The sequence below is a fragment of the Melozone crissalis genome, unplaced genomic scaffold (assembly GCF_028551555.1).
Source record: "Melozone crissalis strain CALT ecotype California unplaced genomic scaffold, PUWL_Pcris_2 ptg000107l_1, whole genome shotgun sequence".
Lineage (NCBI taxonomy): Eukaryota > Metazoa > Chordata > Aves > Passeriformes > Passerellidae > Melozone > Melozone crissalis.
Window position 1 is genome coordinate 923912 of NW_026535884.1, and position 21507 is coordinate 945418.

Consider the following 21507-nt stretch of genomic DNA (forward strand, 5'->3'; position numbering starts at 1 on the left):
CAGGGCTCAGCCCCACATTCCCTTCTCCCCTTTCCCAGCCGGGAGGGATCACGGCCACGGCACTGCCCCGAGCTTCCCGCACTCCCCACGGCCTCTGCAGCCTCCTGGCCCTGCTCTGGTGTCCCTGTCCCTCCCCACAGCAGGGTCACTGTGTCCCCTGGGGCAGGAGCCAGCTGGGAATGGGGCTGGTGGCACATCCAAGAGGATGCCAGGAGGGAACTGCATTCTCCTTCAGCTTAGAATCCCCACTTGGAGCCTTTTCTTTCCTTCCCTCAAGGCTGCTTAGAGTCCCTCATGCCTCCCGTGGTCCCTCCTGGATGGAAGTTCTTCCCATTATTCCTGGAAGTGGAACAAACGAGTCTCTCAGTGCCCAGAGCTATGAGAAGCTCTGCAGAAAGAGAAAATTCTGAGCACCTGCCATGGTGGAAGGGTGAAGTGGGATAAACTTCAAACCAGGCTGGTTTTCCAAGCCAGGCTGGGATTTTCTGGACATTGGTTTGGAGATGGAGGGGCTCTGCAGGGAGCTGCAACACTTTGTCAAACCCAACCAGCTCCACCACCCCAGCCCTTCCCTGTGTCCCTCTCTATCCCTCCATGGGCTCTCCCTCACCAAACTGGCCAGCAAAGCCAGGAGTCCAGTAAGAAACACACCTGAGCAGGTCTTGGCTCCTGGACAGCCACCATGAGGCTGTGAGAGGCTGTTTGCTCACTCCCAGCCTGGCCAATAAATGATTTATTCAGTGTGCTCGTGGTGCTTTTGTTTCTCACCCTGCTGCTGTTACTCCCTGAGTGGTTACAGAAGTGGAGCAGCACATGAAGAATAACTCAGACCAAAATGTTTATTTTCCAAACAGGTTGGGACAGCCCCAGATGCAGCTGGAAAGTGGCAGCAGCAGGGAGGACCAAGGTGGTGTCCTGGAACCTGGATCAGAGAGAAGCTGGCCAAACAAACTGGGTCTGGCAGAGCCAGTTTTCATGTGGTCTGGGAAAACTGGGCATTAATCAGCTCCAGCAGGTGACCAATGGTTTCTAGAGAGTCTTGCTGGGGCAGCTGCTTGGACAGGTCGAAGGCTTTCATCCCCAGCTCCTGGGCCTGGAATGGGACAGAGAAACGCCCAGGCATGGTCAGGAACCTGGATTTTCTCATGGGAGAGTTAAATACCTGCTGAGGCTCAGCCTGGAGCAGATCCAGTGAGGTGACCTGCACAAGCTGCTTTACAGGAGAGCCTAAAGCTGCCAGCAGATCCCATATTTAGGATCCAGTGGTGCAGACAGAAGATTACTGACCCCAGCCCCCCATGCTGGGCATCACCTCCTGTCTAACACAGCTCCTCTGAACAATCCCAAAGCCATTTCAGGGGAAAAAAAATCATCTGTACTGACTCTGAACTAAATCCTTCATTTCTCTTGATAAGGAACAAAATAATTTCCCTTGGTAGCTCTTCTAGGGGTTAGAAACTCTCACAATTATAAAGCTTTGTCTTTTTTTATTTTTCAAACAAATTCAAATTTGTTTGTGTGTCCCAAACACAAGCTTCATTGTATTATATAAAGCCAAGTTGTGGCTTCTACAATACAATGAAGAGACCATTAATATTTTAATACAGTACTTTTCAACATCTGTATTTTCACTCCTCAATACCCAGGCTGAAGAAGCTCAGGGTTTTGAGCTCTGATCCCAAATACAAGGCCTGATTTCCAGATGGTATCTGCTCAGAACTTCCTCAAAATTAATTCCTAGTAAAGCACAGAAATTACTGAATTTTTAAGCCATAAAGACACAGGAATGCAGATTCCAAACTGGAATTACAGACCCAAACAGACTGAACCTTGAACTCAGAAGAGTCTGGCTCAAGGACAGGTCTGTGAGCCCCAGATCTTGCTCTGTGTAACCCTTGAGCTCAGATCTAAAGGCAGCTACACTGCCAAGATAGTCCAGATAAAGGAAGAACCCAGAAAATGTGGATAACTGCAGGATCCACTGGCCTGGCAGAGACCAAACCTCATCCCCCAGGATTGTCATCTTTTACAGAGTGCAGGTCACAGAGTCATGGAACAGTTTGGCTAGCAAGGGACTTTAAAGCTGATCTCAGACCCCATGGCAGGGACATCAACAAGCCCCATCCAACCCGGCCTTGGGCACTGCCAGGGACCCAGGGGCAGCCCCAGCTGCTGTGGGCACCCTGTGCCAGGGCCTGCCCACCCTCACAGGGAAGGGTTTATCCCAATATCCCACCCCAGCCCTTGGTTTGAGCACTTGAGGCACTCTGCTGTCGCTCACCAGCGCTGTGGGCTCAGGAGAGGCGCTGGGGAACAAGAGGACCAGGATGGCCCCAGAGCAGCTGGCCAATTCTCCTGAACCCTTTCAGACCCAGCCTACCTTGGCATAATCCTGGCCCAGGTAGTGGATGATGGCCAGGGAGTGCAGGATTTGGGCTGTTTCCCCCAGGTGCTGCAGGGGTCCCTGCTCCCGCAGCTCCAGCAGCGCGCTCAGCATCCGCGCTCCCCTCTCGCGCTGCGCCTCGGCTGCAGGGACAGAAACGGTTCTGAGGCTGCATTTGTGCAAGGAATAGACCCAAAACTGCCCAAGGGGCTCTTGTGGACAGCAAAGCATTTCTATTGCAAATATCAGCGTGGTCTGAGGGTGGGCAGGCCCTGGCACAGGTGCCCAGAGCAGCTGTGGCTGCTCCTGCCCTGGAGATGCCCAAGGCCAGGCTGGATGGGGCTGGGAGAAACCTGGGATAGTGGAAAGTGTCCCTGCCCATGGCAGGGGTGGGATTAGGGGAACTTCAAGGTCCTTCCCATCCAAACCAGGGTGGGTGTCTGTGATCACAGCTTCATGCAATTCCATGCCCATGAACAGGACTCCTTTCATGCAGTCAGTGCTTGTGGGTGCCATGGGACAGAGAGAGGAACACCAAGCGTTTCTCACAGCAGCTTGGGAGGAGTTTTAGGGGCTAGAAAGATGTGATAACTTCTTGGCTATAAACAATTTGCAGGTACTGTTTTTCTACTTTATTTTTCTGTTCCTCTCAAGGACAGTGAGTGAGAAAGATCTTTCTGTTAGCTAGCCAATAGAATAGAATCTATTGTCCCACTCTATAAAAACCTCATGGTTCTTTTGAATAAATACTTCTTTGCCTTTTCTATGATCCTGCCTCTCACCTGTTCCTGCCTAGACCCTGGCACACAAGTGATAAGTGCTTGTGTTGTGCCTTCAGGCAGGGTGTGGAGTCACAACAGCTGAGGAAAAGAACAGTTTTTCTACTCCTGTCACACCAAAGATGGTCTCCTGCAGCTCTGCCTTAGTGTCCTTCCGACTCTGGGAACTCCTGATGGAGGAGGTGCCAGGAAATGGGATTTCAGAAACGTTTCTCTTCAAATCACAGAACCCCAGACTGCTTTGGTTTGGAAGGGATCTTAAAGACATCTCATTCCAATCCCTGGCCATGGGCAGGGACACCTTCCACTAGACCAGGTTGCTCCAAACCTTGTCCAACCGGACCTTGAACATTTGAGGGAGAGAATTTTTTATTGCCTTTCCTGACAATGTCCTTATTAGCACAGCTGGTAGAAAAGAGCCAAGAACAGAATCTGGTCTGGTTTCAGGGAAGCCTGAGGTGGTACCAAGGGCACACTGATGCTTTCTGCACCTTCATGTGCCAGTGAGAGACTCCCCAGCCTTTCTCCCAAGGGTGGTCTCCTGATTAATACACCCAATTATCAGTACAGGCTATTCCACATGTCCTGCTGCTCCAGCAGGGAGCTGTGCCCCCACCTAAGTGAGCTGTCACATCCATTATTAAAGGGAGACCGAGGAGCTGCAGGGAAATGAGAATGTTGGAGTATCAAATTCCACCCGGGGAGGTTTACTTGCAATATTAGGAAGAATTTTTTTTCATGGAAAGGCATTGGAACCATGCCTAGGGAGATGGTGGAGTCCCCATGCCTGGAAGTGTTCAGGAAGTGTTGATCTGACTAAAATACTAACAATATGATAAGGAAGCACATGGATGTGGCATTTGGGATGTGGGTTAGTGGGGAACAGGACAGTGCTGGAGGAATGGCTGGACTTGATGATTTTAAAGTGATGATTCCACGAGTCCGCGAATCAAATTTTGCTTTGCTCCAGCCAGTGCCAAGGGAAGGCAAAGCCGGGATTCCACAGAACACCCTTATTCCTCAAGAACTGGCACTGCCATTCAACCCAGCCTCTGGAATACCATGATCTGTAGGGTGCAGGGACTCTTTAACTCCCAGTTCCCAAAGGTTTTGGAGCAATATCAGCTCTTACTGGTGCCTTCCTCGCTGCCTTCCTCCTCCTCGGAGAAGGGCGACGCCTCTGCCCACGCCTGCAGCGCTCGCTGGTGCCCGTGCAGGGAGCTCAGCAGCCAGGCATGCCACAGGCTGCTCACCTGGCAGGAAACACGGCAATTATTGCACTCCTGTGGATCCCTGGCACTCACTTGTTCTCCAAACAATGCCCCTGCACGGCCCGTGCCCTGCGGGTCACTGAGCTGGATGTTCCCAGAGGGATCGCCCACACAGCCCCAGCTGGGATCCTGTCACACACATCTTCCATGGAAAATCCCTTCCTTAGGATTTGTCCTCCTGAGAGGCTGAGAGGGCTCAGGAACAAAATGTGAACATTGATTATCTGCTGCTGTGGAATGCAACAGGGGCATCTGGGATTGGTCTCATGTGGTTGTTTCTAATTAATGGCCAATCACAGTCAGCTGGCTCAGACTCTCTGTCCGAGCCACAAACCTTTGTTATCATTCTTTCTCTTTCTATTCTTAGCCAGCCTTCTGATGAAATAATTTCTTCTATTCTTTTAGTATAGTTTCAATGTAATATATATCATAAAATAATAAATCAGCCTTCTGAAACATGGAGTCAGATCCTCATCTCTTCCCCCATCCTCACACCTCTGTGAACACCATCACAGGATCCCTCCCTTCTCCAGCTGATTTTCACCCAACCTCAACAAATCTGACCAAAATCTTCATCAAAAGCTCGTGGAGTTGAAGTTTGGGACAGGAATTTGCAGCTTCCAGCACCTTATTTCCACAAAATCTAAACAAAATCTTCACCAAAAGCTCATGGAGTTGAAGTTTGGGACAGGAATTTGCAGCTCCCACTACCTTATTTCCATAAAAATTGACTTAAACAAATAAAAGTTCATTTTTTTCAGTTATTAGATCAATTAGATAATTATTACTTTCCTTGCTCAATCAATCCATTCTGAAAATCTTTTATCAGTGTGGAATTTACAGGAATTTTACAGGAAATTTGGTAGCAAAGCTGTTTTTTAACAAGGTTTGGCTGCCTAAACTGAAGAAGTTTGAACTGATTACAGGAATAATTAAGAGTAATTATTAAGAATTTTGAACTGATAATAGGAATAATATCTCATGGTTTTAACTCAGATAATTATTTATTTTATTGTTATTTATATATTATTTATATCTTATTATTATATTATTTATATTATTCTTTATGTTTACATTGTTATTTATAGTTACATCATTATTGTTTATATACTATTATTAATAATTTATTTTTATATTAATATTTTATATTTAGATTGTATTTTATAAATTTCATTATTATATTCTTTATATTAATTTAATATTTACATTATTAATATTGTAATTGGTATAAATATAATATAATATAATATAATATAATATAATATAATATAATATTATATTATATTATATTATATTATATTATATTATATTATATTATATTATATATTTTTGTTATTATTTCTATATTATTTATTTTTTATTAATTCAAATAATTATTTAGTTTCTGGGACTGATCCTAAAAGGCAACACTGACACTTGATATGGTCATCATCCCATTGAAAGGAAATGGAAAAAACTTTGGACAGAGCATCAAAAAAAGCTGAGAACAACACAGAGAATGATTTTTGGTTCTACCAACCTCAGTATAGAGTGAGTTTGCTGCATCCATTTTATTCTGGTGGAAGAAAATATTGGCCATGTGGAAATATCCTCCAGAGACCTCGATAGAATTTAGTCCAAACTCAGCAGTTGCCAGGTAAACCTGAAATAAATATTAAATAAAAAATAAGCCCCAGAAGGTTCATGTTCATGTCAAACCTGGGAAGTTTTTCATTGTGGATTAATATTGCAAATGTTTGGGGTTTTTCATGTGTAAATTATACCTGACAGTGATTGGAAAATGTGACATTTAAAAGCTGGTTTTTGGGGGTTTTGTAAAGGAATGAGGTGCTAAAATCTTTATTTGGGGGTTATCAATAGGAATGAGGCACTAACAAGCTGTATTTTGGGGGTTATCCATGGAAATGAGGTATTAAGCTGTATTTGGGGGGTTATGTAAAGGAATAAGGTATAAAACCTCTCTATTTTGTGGTAATTCATGGGAATGAGGTACTAAAGAATTGTATTTTGGGGGTTATCCATAGAAATGAGGTATTAAGCTGTATTTTGAGGGTTTTGTAAAGGAATAAGGTATAAAACATCTATTTTGTGGTAATTCATGGGAATATGAGGTACTAAAGAATTGTATTTTGGGGGTTATCCATACATCCATAGGAATACACCCAGTTCACAGAGTTTATCCATAGGCACATACTAAAAAGCTGCATTTTGGGGTTATGTCAAGGTATAAGGTATAAAACCTCTCTATTTTGTGGTTATCCATGGGAACGAGGTACTAAAGAATTGCATTTTGGGGGTTATCCATAGGAATACACCCAGTTCCCAGAGTTTATCCATAGGAACCTAGTAAAAATCTGTATTTTGGAGTAGATCCATGGGAATGCAACACCCTAAACCCTCCCTGGCTGGGGCAGAGGCACCTCTTGGTTCATCCTATGAAGTCCAGGGCAGGTTTCCCACCTGTCCCCCTGTCCCTGTGCCCCCTGTCCATCTGTCCCCCCTCTCCCAGCCCCCAGGCAGTCCTGCTCTCCCCCAGAGGAGCAGTGGGAAGGCAGAGCAGCATTCCAGCTATTCTGAGCTGCTGTGTGACTCTCAGCAGATCCCAGACAGGCAGCCAAGGTCCAGGCAGGTCCTGAACTTGCTGAGAGCTAAAAACTTCTTACCTGGTGCCCTTGCAGGCACCACATTTAGGGAATTAAAAAAAGAAAGAAAAAAAAAAAAAAAAAGGGAGGGGAGGAGGATTTTGGAAGTCTCCAAAGAGTTTTAGGAGATTCCTTTGTGGGATTCTCAAATGCCCAAAGGGTTTTTAGACCAAGCAGAGACATGGTTGTGTGTTATAATAGAAAGGGTTTGACTCTTCTCCGTTTATGTCATCATTTACACCCACACAAAGCCACTATCAAATTCCACAGGAGTGGGGATACATCGCTCAGCACTGGATCACTGGATAAATTTAGTCCACACGGGACAGAAATAGGAGGTGGAGAAGTTCATCTGGCTTTGGAGGATCAAATGACAGGCAAAGCATCCACAGGAACACAGGTGGCAATGACCAATTCCAAAGAGTTTTGGTGGAATTTGAGAAAATGTCATTGAATCAATACTGAAATAGAGAAATAAAGCATTAATTAAGTAATGGGTGAGAGATCTGGGAAAGTATTGAGGGAAATAACAGCCAAAATTTAAAATATCTGTGGAATAAAGACAGCTCCATCAGCTTGGGGCAGGAATGTCTGGGCATCTCTGCACTGAAATGAAGCTGATGGAGAAATGTATAGGGAGAAGCCATGGGGACAAGGAATGTGAGGAGCATGTGAGGAGTGTCTGAGGGAGGCTCAGCCTGGAGCAAAGGGGGCTCAGGGGACCCTTGTGGCTCTGCACAGCTCCTGACAGGAGGGGACAGCTGAGGGGTCAGGCTCTGCTCCCAGGGAACAGGGACAGGAGGAGAGGGAACGGGATCAGAATGAGCCAGGGGAGATTTAGATTGGATATTGGGAAAAATCCTTCATGGGACGGGTGTTCAAGGATTGGAACAGGCTGCACAGGGCAGTGGTGGAATCACCATCCCTGGAGGTGCTCAAAAAATGAGACATGGGTTTGTGGTGGAGCGGGTACTGCTGGGAAATGATCAGAACTTGATGATCATGGAGGGCTTTTCCAGCCCTGGTGATTCCACGATTCTCTGTCACTTCACAGCAAACTGGCAAAACACATCTTCAGCTCCACAGGTGTCTCAGATCTATCCAGTGTAGGTGCCTGTAAACCCTCTCAAGATCCCAAATCTGCCTGTTGCCATTTCCACACTGATCTGGGAGGAGAGGAGGAATTAAAATGGAAAGAATTAAAATGGAATAATGCTTGCTCCTGTGTTCCAAGGGACTTACATCATTGGCCAGGTGATACAGAGCCTGGTCCATGTTTCCTTCAGCAATAGAGAAAAGCCCCAGCCCTTGGTGTAGCTTAGACTGGAGAGCAGCACTGCAGTCTGGCCTTTGGAGAACAATCCACTGGGCTTGGGAGAGGTATTTGGCTGCCTGTCGGGGACGGCCAGCACCTGGAATGACATGGAGGGACAATCAGGGAAATAAGGAAGGTAAAGGAGCATTTTTTAATCTGGAGAATGCTACTGGCTGTTCTGGGCTAGCTTGATATGGAGATGCATTCTGGGGATTCCCCACTTCTTTCCCAAGTGCTTCTGAGTTACCCTGGTAATTCATTTACAGACAGGTGAATGTGTAGAGAGCTCCAAAAGGAGCCAGAAACCACAGAATTCCAGACTGATTTGGATTGAAGGGGACCTTCAGGGTCATCTAGTACCACCCCTGCCATGGGCAGGGACACCTTCCTCTATCCCAGGCTGCTCCAAGCCCCATCCAACTGGGTCTTGGACACTTCCAGGGATGGGGCAGCCACAGCTGCTCTGTGGCACACAACTATTTCAGGGCCTGCCCACCCTCACAGGGAAGGATTTCTTCCCAATATCCCATCCCAATATCTGCCCTCTGGTCCTGGCACTCCATCCCTTGTCCCAATTCCCTCTCCAGCTCTCCTGGAGCCCCTTTAGGCACTGGAAGGGGCTCTGAGGTTTCCCTGGAGCCTCCTCCAGGTGAGCACCCCCAGCTCTCCCAGCCTGGCTCCATGGCAGAGGACACATTGCTCACAATCCCTCTGGAACACGTGGCCTGAACAGGTTCACTGCAGGCAGGCACTGCTGTCTCTCACTCTATCACACTGGAATTACTCACTGGGTTTTTTTCTCCCTGCTCTCACCACAGCCCTGAGTCAGCTCCGCCGTGCCAGCAGAGCATTGTGTGAGCTCCTGGAATGGCAGTGATTTACAGGCAGAGCGGCTCCCATGCCCTTATTTGCCACGTTTTCCAAAGCAAACAATGAGAAAAAGCCCTGCTCAGGCAGAGCAAGATTTGAGAATGAACCGGGAGTTCTTTGGGTGCAATGGCCTCTGAAATGTTTGCTGAGATAAGAGCACAACTAAGCACCCTGTGGAATTTAACGCTTTGGGGAGTCATCTGAGGCCAGGGAGGTAAAGAATGGACTTTCATACAGCTTCTCCTGTGGGAATTGGTGGAGAGGGAGAAAACATTTCATTTGATTTCATTGATCCCCTGAGTGCTGAGTGCAGAAAAGGGGTGTGAGGGGTGTGTGTGTGTGTGTGTGTGTGACAGCTCACGTCTCTGCAATGCCCTTGAGGCACAGCAGGGCCCACAAGTGCTCCTGCCCAGATAAATGGCAAAAGGAAAGCAGAAACCCGAGCCGGGAGGCCTTGCCCTTGCCAGCATTCCCGTGCTGACAATGCTCACCCGTGCAGGCCTCGGCCAGGAGCAGATAGATGGGCAGGAGGCGCAGGGAGATCGGGCCCAGCAGGCGGGAGCTGGAGCGCAGGGCCTGCAGGGCCGCAGGGATGGCTTCCAGGGGCTGCCCTGCCCACACAAAGCACTGCGCCCTGCTCATGGCCACGGCAACCAGGGACTCCTGAGGGGAAAAACGGGGGGAAAGAAATTACAGAAACCTGGAAGAGCCAAAATGAGGGGTGAGGGACTCCAGGGGCTGTGCTCAGTGCCACCCCAATCAGGGACTCCTGCGGGGAAACAACAGGGAGAAAGAAATCACAGAATCCTGTAAGAGCCAAAATGAGGAGTGTGAGACTCCAGGGGCTGTGCTCAGTGCCACCGCAATCGGGGACTCCTGAGGGGAAAAAACAGGGAGAAAGAAATCACAAAATCCTGTAAGAGCCAAAATGAGGAGTGTGGGATTTCAGGTAGTTCTCCAAAATGCAGTTACAGCAGTCCAGGGTTCTGGGTGACACAATCTGTGCCTACAGCTGTCAGCTCCAGCTGCAGGCGGGTCTGGAGACCCACATCCCTCATTCAGGCTCTTACTAATGGTGCCCCACGTTGGGCACCACTGTAAGAACCTAAATGAGAGAGGTGGGACTCCAGGGGCTCTCCAAAATGCAGTTTATTGTATCCAAGAGTTACACAGTCCAGGGTCACGGATGACAGAGCCTGTGTCAGCTCCAGCTGCAGGCAGGCCTGGAGTCCTGCATTCCTCATTGAGGCTCTTACTAATGGTGCCTCACGTTGGGCACCACTGTAAGAGCTTAAATGAGGGATGTGAGACTCCAGGCAGCTCTCCAATATGCAGTTACAGCAGTCCAGGGTTGTGGGTGACAGAGCCTGTGCCCACAGCTGTCAGCTCCAGCTGCAGGCAGGCCTGGAGATCCACATTCCTCATTCAGGTTCTTATTAATCTCTCTTACTATTGGCACCCCCATGTTGGGCGCCACTGTAAGAGCCCAAATGAGAGGTATGGGACTCCCGGCTGCTCTTTAAAATGCAGTTTATTGTGTCCAAGAGGTTACAGCAGCCCAGGGTTGTGGGTGACAGAGCTGTGCCTACAGCTGTCAGCTCCAGCTGCAGGCAGGCCTGGAGACCCTTTGGTTTTGGTTACAATGCATTATATACTTTTCTTTTGGTTATAATGCATTCTATACTTTTCTTTGCTGAGCATCTTAATACAGTAGAACCAATCTATACCTTAACTGTTATCTATAGCCCATCATAACTACTGTAATTACCATATTCATGTTACTGTTATCCAATCACTAAAAGTTAGTACATTACAGTTTAAGCCAGAAGTTGTTTTTCAGTTTTCTTGCAGTGGAAAATTCTGAGACCTTTTTTCTACTTGCAACTTTGCTGACTTGTTTGCCTGTGCTATCTTTCTGCTTGGCAAAAACATCTCCTTGTTTGAGGTGGGTTTATCCTTTGCTCTAAGCCATAAAAACCCCTTCTAACTAACACACCCTTTGCCTCCTTGGTTATCCAGTGAGACTGGCTCAGCAATTCTTTTCTTCTATATCAAAACTTGCTTCCATGACTATTCCTTCTTCAGGCTCTACATTGAAAAATCTTTCTGCTAAGCACACATATCTGTGAGACTTTCTTGTCAAACTTTCATCCTTCCCAACAGAACCCCACAATGGTTTGGGCTGGAGAGACCTTAAATCCCATCTCGTCACATCCCCTGCCATGGGACACTTATCACTAGACCAGATGTGTCACAGACATATTTTCTGAAAAATCCTTTTGCCAGCATCTTTTCTCCTGAGAAGCTGAGAAGCTTCAGTTTTTCCATATTTTGCTGCTTTGGAATGGGATTTGGAGAATTGTTTACCCAGCATGTGAAATTGTTTTTACTTGATGACCAATGACAGCCACCTGTGTCATGGCTGCACAAGATTTTATCATCATTCCTTTCTAAGTCTTCTGATGAAATCTTTTCTCTATTCTTTTAGCAGAGCTTTAATATAGCATTTTCTTTTAATATAATATATATCTTAAAATAATAAATCAGCCTTCTGAAACATGGAGTCAAGATTCTCATCTCTTCCCTCGTGCTGGGACCCCTGCAAACACCCCTACATAGTGGTTACAGATGCACAGCCTCTTTTTAAAATTGGGTTTTCAAATTAAAAAGCAGCAATTGTAATGTAGTTTGTGGCTGTAATTAATAGACAGACATTAAAGCTGTCATATTAGAAGGTATTAGAGTCTGGCTCCATTCCTGCTCTGAGCAGGAACAGCTTTGGTCATGTGGTGTCTTCCTGGATGAAGAATCCTTTACGCCTCCTGACAAGGTCTCATAAGGCTGCAGCAATAAAAGCTGTGAAGCACAGAAAATGATCATCACAAGACCAGAAAGGAGATTAGAGCCAGGGGCTCTGGTGTGACTCAGAGCCAGCCAAGCCCCGTGCTGCCAGCCTGGCACAGCTCCAGCTGCTGGAGAGAGCTCCTCACAGGGAACTGCAGCTTCATCCCACCCTCTCCTGGCTGCTCCCAGACTGGGATTTGGTGTGCAGAGTCTGAAAACTGGTCAGAATCAGAATGTATTGTTCTTCCTGGCTGCTCCTGCACTGGGATTTGGTGTGCAGAGCCTGAAAACTGGTGAAAATCAGAATGTGTTACACTTAGCAAATCCATCCTCAGCTGGGGATGCTGCAGTGTTTGGGTTTGTCAGAATCCAAAACTTATCCTGTACTAATCCATATATCCATGGGAGTGAGGAGAGAGCCCTCACAGGGAACTGCAGCTTCATCCCACCCTCTCGTGGCTCTCCTGGACTGGGATTTGGTGTGCAGAGTTTGAAAACTGGTCAGAATCAGAATGTGTTACACTCAGCAAATCCATCCCCAGCTGGGGATGCTGCAGTGTTTGGGTTTGTCAGAATCCAAAATTTATCCTGTACTTATCCATATATCCATGGCACAGTTCCAGCTACTGGAGACAGGGCCACGGAACAAGGAGAGAGCTCCTCACAGGGAACAGCAGCTTCATCCCACCCTCTCCTGGCTGCTCCTGGACTGGGATTTGGTGTGCAGAGGCTGAAAACTGGTCAGAATCAGAATGTATTGTTCCTGGCTGCTCCTGGACTGGGATTTGGTGTGCAGAGTCTGAAAACTGGTCAGAATCAGAATGTATTACACTCAGCAAATCCATCCCCAGCTCCTGCAGTGTTTGGGTTTGTCAGAATCCATAACTTATCCTGTATTATCCATATCTAGCTGCTCCCTGCCTTTTGCTGCTCCTACCACTCCACACCAATTTCCTCTCCAAGGTTAGCAGCAGCTGATGCAATCCCCAGCTCCACAAACAGATCTCCATCCCAATCCCTGCTCCCTGCCAGGAGCTGTGCCCTTACAGGGGTGCCAAGGAAAAAGCCCCAGGATCCTTGCAGAATGACAGAATTCCAGAAAGGTTTGGGTTGGGAGAGGCCCTAAAGCTCATCTTTTCCACTCCCTATCATGGCAAGGGACAATTCCACTAGACCAGGTTGCTCAGAGCCCATCCAGCCACTACTGACACTTCTCCATCAGCTTTTCCCAGCAGTGCTGCAGCAGGAAAGCTGCCTGGGAATCTGTGGTGCTGCTAGAGAGCACAGAACTGCTGGTTCTAGGCTGGTTTTCTCAGTGAGACACTGATGAAACACCAGTTCACCCTTTTATCACCCTCTGCCTCCAGCTGGGGCTGAGCTGGGCACAGACACCAATCTCAGAGCTCCTGGAGGTCAGGCTTGGGCATTTTGTGAGTTTGAACTGCCTGGAGTGAGGCAGAGTTGTGCCATGGGTGAAAAAGGAACTCCAGGATAGCCTGGGAGAGTTTCCTGGAGATCCTGGCTGAGGTAAAGAGAAACCTCTGGGATAAATGAGATCACCAAAGAGCACAGCCCAGAGCAACAGCCCCTGCTGCAGTGAGGAGAGCCAAGAGCCAGAAAACACAGCACCCATTCCTGAGCTACCAGGACATGGAAAGGGCAAAGAGAGGTTTTCCAGAGATGTTCTGGCATCCCTGGAAGTGTCCATGGGTGGGTTGAACAGGGCTTGGAGCAACCTGGGATGGTGGAAGGTGTCCCTGTCCTTGGCAAGGAGCGGAATAAAATGGACTTTAAGGTCTCTCCCATGCCAAACCAGTTTGGGATTCTGTGTGTGTCCAGGGAGCAGGTGGTGCCCAGGAGAAAACCAGCACAAGCTTGGGGCAGCAGCAGCAGGAAAAGCTGGTTATTTCTCAGGCTGCTTTTTCTGTCTGTGCCAGTCTGGTGCAAGCAGTGCAAACCCCAGTGCGTGGGCACGGCCCAGATTGGCATCTGGGAGGTGCTGGAGATTGGGATCTTTCTTTTTTTACTCCTTGTCAATGCTATCTTTGCTGCTTCCCATGGCCTGAAACATCTGCAGCGAGGACAAAGCAGGGGGTTGGACCCTGGCACGGCTTCCAGGAGGAGAAGGAGGAGCTGGAGGAGCCCTGGAGCAGTGAATATTTCCACCCACAGCTCCAAGCCTTGGAGCAAGGCTCCCTTTGGCCCTGAAGAGCCCTGGGGGGATGGTTCCCCTTGGCCATGCCCTGGTTTCCCCCCACCTGGGCTCTCTCCATGGGTGTTGCAATTTGAGGTTTCTCTGAAGATGCCCCCACACAGTTTTTGGGGTTTGAGGGGGCTGAGGACCCCAGCTCTGCTCCAGGTGGGAGCAGAGGGTTGGGAACACACTCAGGGCTCAGTGCCACACCCTTTATTCACTCCCAGGCACCAAAATCTACGGTGTGTCTGGAGAAATGGCACCAAAATCTATGGTGTGCCTGAAGAAATGAGGATTTCAGGGAGAGGGAAGGCTCCAGTGAGCTGGAGGAGAGCAGGGCTGGATCTTTTCCCATGCCCAGGAGCTGTGGGGAGCTGACATCACACAGGCAGGTGAGGCTCATCTCCAAACAGAAACCTGGAGCTCTGCTGGTTTGGAGGTGCTGTCTGCAGGCACCCCCCTGGCTATGTTGACAGAAGCAGATTTCTATCAACAAAGCTCTGGAGCACAGACAAGGAATGAAACTCATAAAAGCTCCTGGCTCCCAGCTCCTTGGACCACAGGGCATTTGGATGTGCCCAGCTTTCCCTGGGTCCTGACTGAGGCTGCAGCTCTGTGTTTGCTAAACAAACACGGGGCAGGAGTGGGTGAAGTGCAGCAGAAATGTTCAAAAAGCAGCAAAACCAAGGCAGGCTTTGGGCAGAAGGTTTTTTCTCTGGTTATCATGAGTCTGCAGAGCTTTTCCTTCGACTCCAAAGGACTTTTTTGCATAAAATTCCAAACTGGTTTGGGTTGAAGGAAGGCTAAGGCTCATCTCATTCTGCCCATTGCCATGGCAGGGATATTTTTCATTATCCCAGGGTGCTCCAAGCCTTGTCCATCCTGGCTTGGGACACTCCAAGGATCCAGGGGAAGCCAAAAATTCTCTGTGCAACCATTCCAGGGTCTCCCCACCCTCACAGGGAAGAAGTTTTTAAGCACTTTTGTTGGATCTGGAAAGGAATGTGATGCACTAAATAGCCTCCCCAATACTTCCGAGCCAGCCCAGGCCCAACTTGGCTGCTCCAAATCCTGCTGGACACAAAGGAACTTTTCCCTCTTGCAGGTAACTGAGGGATTTCCACCATCTCCAAATCCTGCTGGACACAAAGGAACTTCTCCCTCTTGCAGGTAACTGAGGGATTTCCACTGTCTCCAAATCCTGCTGGACACAAAGGAACTTTTCCCTGAGGGATTTCCACTGTATTTGGAGAGAAGGAAAGCAAAGTGTTCCAACACAGACCAGTCTCAAAATCTACTTCATTTAAACAGGCTGGAGACAAAGGTCAAAGAACAGATGATGTTAAGGGTTGTTAAGGAGCTTATAAATATCTCCACTTCAAAATAACCCCAGAGTCTTCTCTCCCTGCCTTGCCCATTCCCAGCCCCACACTGCTGTTTGCTCAGCCAGTGTAAACCCCAATCAAGAGTGACTTTCTCTCCACCAGCCTTCCTGCTGTCTTTCCCTTCACCTAATTAAACCAGCAGATTAACTTCCAGCTAATGAAGGAGCACTTCCCTCAGCTGTCAGCCACGTGGCCTGCTGGAATGTATGGGGATAATTTTAGTTGCAATAAAGTCAGTGATGTAATCAGTGTCAACACCAGTGTTCAATAGCAGGGGAGTTTCTTGGAACACCTTCAAGCACTGCTGGATGCAGGATCCTGCCACACCCCCATGACACCCATTTTAACCTTCCTTGCAGGTTTTATAAAGAACAAACTTCAACAGAACCTGGTGTTAAGGAAGTTTTGCATTTTCCCTGTGGGACACGCTGGCCTGACACACCTTCTGTGGACTTTGCTCAACAGTCTCACCTGGAATTTTCAGCCAGACAGGAGTTTGCAAACCAGCCCATGATGTCATTGCCCGGTTCCTGTAAAACCAAAAGGAATCTGCTGCCTGAAGCCTGTCACAAGCTCTCACCAAACAGGACTTTTGCCTTTGGACTTCACCTTTCTGGAAGCTCCCAGGAAAGGTGACAGCAATGAGCTGATCCCCAGAGTTGGGCCAAAACCACCTTAGAAATAATAATTAATGTAAAAAATTTTCATGAAATAATAATTCATGCAAAATTCGTGAAATAATTAATGTAAAATTCGTGAAATAATAATTAATGTAAAATTCGTGAAATAATAATGTAAAATTTGTGAAATAATAATTCATGGAAAATATTAATGAAATAATAATTCATGCAAAATTTGTGAAATAATAATTCATGGAAAATTAATGAAATAATAATTCATGTAAAATTTGTAAAATAATTAAAGTAAAAAATTCATGAAATAATAATTCATGTAAAATTAGTGAAATAATCATTCATGAAAAATTCGTGAAATAATAATTCATGTAAAATTTGTGAAATAATAATTCATGAAAAATTCGTGAAATAATAATTCATGTAAAATTTGTAAAACAGTTAATGTAAAAATTCATGAAATAATAATTCATGTAAAATTAATGAAATAATAATTCATGTAAAATTCGTGAAATAATTCATGCAAAATTTGTGAAATAATAATTAATGTAAAAATTCGTGAAATAATAATTCATGTAAAAATTAATGAAATAATAATTAATGTAAAAAATTCATGAAATAATAATTCATGTAAAATTCAAAAGATTAGGGATGTTCTCCTCAGTGGCACCATTGGATTGTCCCAAATCCACTTTGTGCTGCCCTATTATTCTGTGTCTGGGAGTTTTCTTATAGAGGGAAAATTTATTTCCACAGGGAGGATTTTCAGGAGCAGATGCTCCTGGGTGGGTTATTTAACAACAGTGTGGAACAGCAGCTCCTGCACTCCATAAACACAAACAGAAGGAGATGAAAACAACTGGGGCTGGAAAGCAGCTGCACATCTGCATCTCCCTGAGGTCTGGTGGAGAAAAAAGGCTGCATTTAGTGGGAAAGGGTGTTCTAAGCTGGCTAGGAAAACAAAGGGAGGGGATTTGGCTTCTTTACTCTAGAAAAGGGGATACCCTCCCATCAAACAGCCTGCAAGAAGAAATCTCAGCTGGATCTCAGAATAGGGGGTGATGGAGCAACCCCTGGCAAGGTGGGAAATCCAGGATTTCCTGATCTTCCTGCTGCCCCAGGAAGATCAGGACATGAAATAAACACTGTGGAAAAGGCTGGAGGCTCAGGAATTGTTGTATTTGTAGGGATTCCTCCTTTGTGGCAGGGAGGAATGATGGATCTGACTCCATGTTCTCAGAAGGAATATTATATTATATTATATTATATTATATTATATTATATTATATTATATTATATTATATTATATTATATTATATTATATTATATTATATTATATTATATTATATTATGATATACCATACTATACTAAAGAATACAGAAAGGATACTTACAGAAGGCTAAAAAGATAATAATGAAAACTTGTGACTCTTTCCAGAGCCCTGACACAGCTTGGCCCTGATAAGAGTCAAAACAACTCACAGCAGAATCCAATGGAACAATCACCTGTGGGTAAACAATCTCCAAACACATTCCACATGTGAGCACAACACAGGAGAAGCAAATGAGGTAAAATTGTTTTCCTTTTCTCTGAGGCTTCTCAGCTTCCCAGGAGAAAAACCCTGGGTGAAGGGATTTTCCAGAGAATGTGAATGCCACAGGGAATGACAGAGAGGATGGTCCCACTCCCCTTATTTTTGAGGTTTTGTTTAAAACAACAACCCCCAAACCTCTGCAACCAAGCCCCAAATCAACCAAGGAGGTGCCATCCTCACCCAGAGGGAGGAATTCTAAAGGGGTGGATCCTGTGAAGACAAAAGCTTTGCTTGGTTTTAGGCAAGAAACTCCTTTCTGTTTTACAGGGATTGGGCAGTGACAGTAAAGGCTGCTTTGGACACTCCAGGGTGGCTGAAAATTCCAGGTGAGCCCATGAAAATTCCATGGTGTGTCCCACCATGGACAGCCAGGGTGGGGAGAGGAGCTGGGATTCCATCCCTGGGAGCACTTTGGAGCTGTGCTGGTTCCTTCTGCACCCACCTGTGACCGTGGGTTCACAGGGGTCTTATGTTGAAGGAAGAGACAAGGATCTGACTCCATGTTTCAGAAGGCTTGATTTACTATTTTATGATATATATTACATTAAAACGATACTAAAAGAATAGAAGAAAAGGTTTCATCAGAAGGCTGGCTAAGCTAAGAATAGAAAGGAGTGATAACAAAGGCAGCTGCCTCAGACTCTCTGTCTGAGCCAGCTGACTGTGATTGGCCATTAATTAGAAACAACCACATGAGACCAATCCCAGATGCACCTGTTGCATTCCACAGCAGCAGATAACCATTGTTTACATTTTGGTCCTGAGGCCTCTCAGCTTCTCAGGAGGAAAAATCCTAAGAAAGGATTTTTAATGAAAAGATGTTGGCAATACCCACCTGCTTCCTCAGCAGCTCCTCCTTGCCTTCTTTTCTGTCCTTTGCAGAATGGAAACAGAGCTGGGGCTTGAGCACTGGGCTGAGCAGGTGGCAGATTTTGCTGTGGACGCTGTTCCAGTCAGTTTTCTGGTGGGAGACATCACTGGCAAAAGGAGGGGAGAAAGACACTGGTATTTGCTGGGATTTTATGTAAAGGGAGATTATTCCCTGCTGTCTTTCAGGATTTTTGCACTCAGAGCCCCTGACCTGCCTGCAGGGTACCCAAAACATGATATTCCCAAATGTCTGCATTTCACAGCTCCCTCCTGCCCCATCCCCACAGCTCCCTGTGCTAAAATCCCAGGAATGATATTCCCAAATGTCTGCATTTCACAGCTCCCTCTGCCCCATCCCCAGTTCCCTGTGCTAAAATCCCAATGATGATATTCCCAAATGTCTCCATTTCACAGCTCCCTCTGCCCCATCCCCACAGTTCCCTGGGCTAAAATCCCAATAATGATATTCCCAAATGTCTCCATTTCACAACACCCTCCTGCTGTGAAACGCAGACATTTGGGAATATCATTATTCCCAAATATTCCCAGCCCCACAGCTCTCTGTGCTAAAATCCCACTGATGATATTCCCAAATGTCTGCATTTCACAGGTCCCTCCTGCCCCATCCCCACAGCTCCCTGTGCTAAAATCCCAATGATGATATTCCCAAATTTCTGCATTTCACAGCTCCCTCCTGCCCCATCCCCACAGTTTCCTGTGCTAAAATCCTTATTTAAATCACTCCCTGAACTCCTGATCCAGCTGAGTTTGAACAAATCCAACACTGGAAAAACAAACCAAGCCACCCTTGTGGGAACTGCCTGAGCTCCAGGCTCCCTCCAGGCTCCATCCTGGCTCTGTGGAGGATGCTGAGCCTTGCCCCACATCTCATCCCTGTGTCTGTGTGTCCCAGGGACAATCCCTGCCTCTTCCTTGTGTCCCACACCACACTCCAGGCTTTGTCCCTGCTTCTCTGTCCTGTTCCTGCCTCCTACATTTCATCCTGGGCCTTGTCCACGTGTCCCAAGCCTCCTCCTGTGGCTGTTCCTGCTTCCTCACCCTTGATTTATTAAAAATATGGATATTGATCTAGCACTGATATCCAACTGAGAGGGACAAAAACTCTCTAACAGTTTAAAGTTAGAAAGTGTGTGTTTATTGTGGGATAGCTCCCAAACACACACCCCAATTTACAGGTGATTACAGAGACCTTTTGTCCGTACAAGTATTAATTTGCAGGTGGTTACAGAGTCCTTTTATCTATACAAATACTGAATAACCAGAATACAAATGCATATTCATAACTTTGTGCATCCCATTCCCAATATGGATATTGATCTAGAACCGATATCCAAAAATTCTCTAACAGTTAAAAGTTAGAAAGGGAATGTTTATTGTGGGATAATTCCCAAACACACACTGCAATTTACAGGTGATTACAGAGTCCTTTTATCTATACAAATACTGAATACCCAAAATACAAATGCATATTCATGACTTTGTACATCCCATTCCCCATATAGATACTGATATAGTACCAATATCCAAAAACTCTCTAACAGTTAAAAGTTAGAAAGGGAATGTTTATTGTGGGATAGCTCCCAAACACACACTGCAATTTACAGGTGATTACAGAGTCCTTTTATCCATACAAGTATTCATTTAAAGGTGATTACAAAGTTCTTTTATCTGTACAAATACTGAATACCCAAAATACAAATGCATATTCATAACTTTGGTACATCCCATTCCTCACTTCGTTAGGTAATTAGTTCAAAAGCTATTAAGCATGGTAATTAGTTCAAAAGCTAATTATGCATGAGTAGTTTGTTCCTTGAAATGGGTCGGTGGTCCCTTTCATGGGGAGGGGTCCTAAAATGAGGAAGTAAATGAAGTCTTCCTCGTTCTGACCTTTCTACCTTTTCAATGCAAATGTGACAAATGAACCCTTGGTAGAACTCCCATTCCTGTCTTCAATTGGTTTCAGAGCAGAGGAGGCCACAATTGTCTCATGTTAGTAAAAACAATTGTTCCTAAAAGCTATTTATCAGTTTCTATAATGAAGAATCATTATAAACCCAGCTAACCAAACATTATGTTGACAAGCAATCAATTATTAGTTAATTTCAAACTCTTAACTTCATCAAGGCCTACCCATTTACTTTGATTAATTCAAATAAAGCTTATGTCTAACCAAAACCTCAGCTCCTCTAAAATCTCTAAATTCCTTAGAGTTGATGCCTCACCCTGGAGCTTCTTCCCATGCCCTGCGCTTTGTGTCCTGAGATTTTTGTGCCTCTCGTCCTGTCCTGAGTCTGTCCCTGCATTATCCTGAATGCCAATCCTCATCCCAAGCGTTCTGCCTGTGCCTCGGGCTCTCCCTGGAGGAATCCCTGCCTCTTCCTTCCTTGGCCTCATGCTGAATCTTCATCCCAACCTTGCTGCCTGTGCCTTAGCCCCACCCTGGAGCCAATCCCTGCGTCCTCCTTCCTGGCCCTCATGCTGAATCCTCATCCCAACCTTTCCAGGCTCTCCCTAGAGCCAATCCCTGCCTCCTCCTGCCCTGTCCCTGTCCCCCGGGCAGTCTCACCAGTAGTAGGTGAGGCGGCAGCCGGGGCAGCGCAGCGGCGCCCCTCGGGCCCCGCACAGTTCGCAGCGCGGCGGCCCCGCCATGCCGGCCCTGAACCCTCAGAGCGTCCCCGGTTGCCGGGGCGACACTTCCGGTGA

General features: G+C 46.4%; 1 protein-coding gene across 1 annotated transcript; it reads right to left on the reverse strand.

The window, feature by feature from the left end:
- Positions 1-867: 867 nt before the first annotated feature.
- Positions 868-21453, reverse strand: ZMYND12 (zinc finger MYND-type containing 12). The gene is made up of 8 exons (XM_054292095.1): positions 21371-21453; positions 18746-18887; positions 9752-9923; positions 8318-8487; positions 5953-6075; positions 4295-4415; positions 2381-2526; positions 868-1093 (listed from the first exon to the last, which is right to left on the reverse strand). Exons 1-8 carry the CDS (start codon positions 21451-21453, stop codon positions 974-976), a joined length of 1077 nt encoding a protein of 358 aa, XP_054148070.1. The 3' UTR covers positions 868-973.
- Positions 21454-21507: the final 54 nt, after the last annotated feature.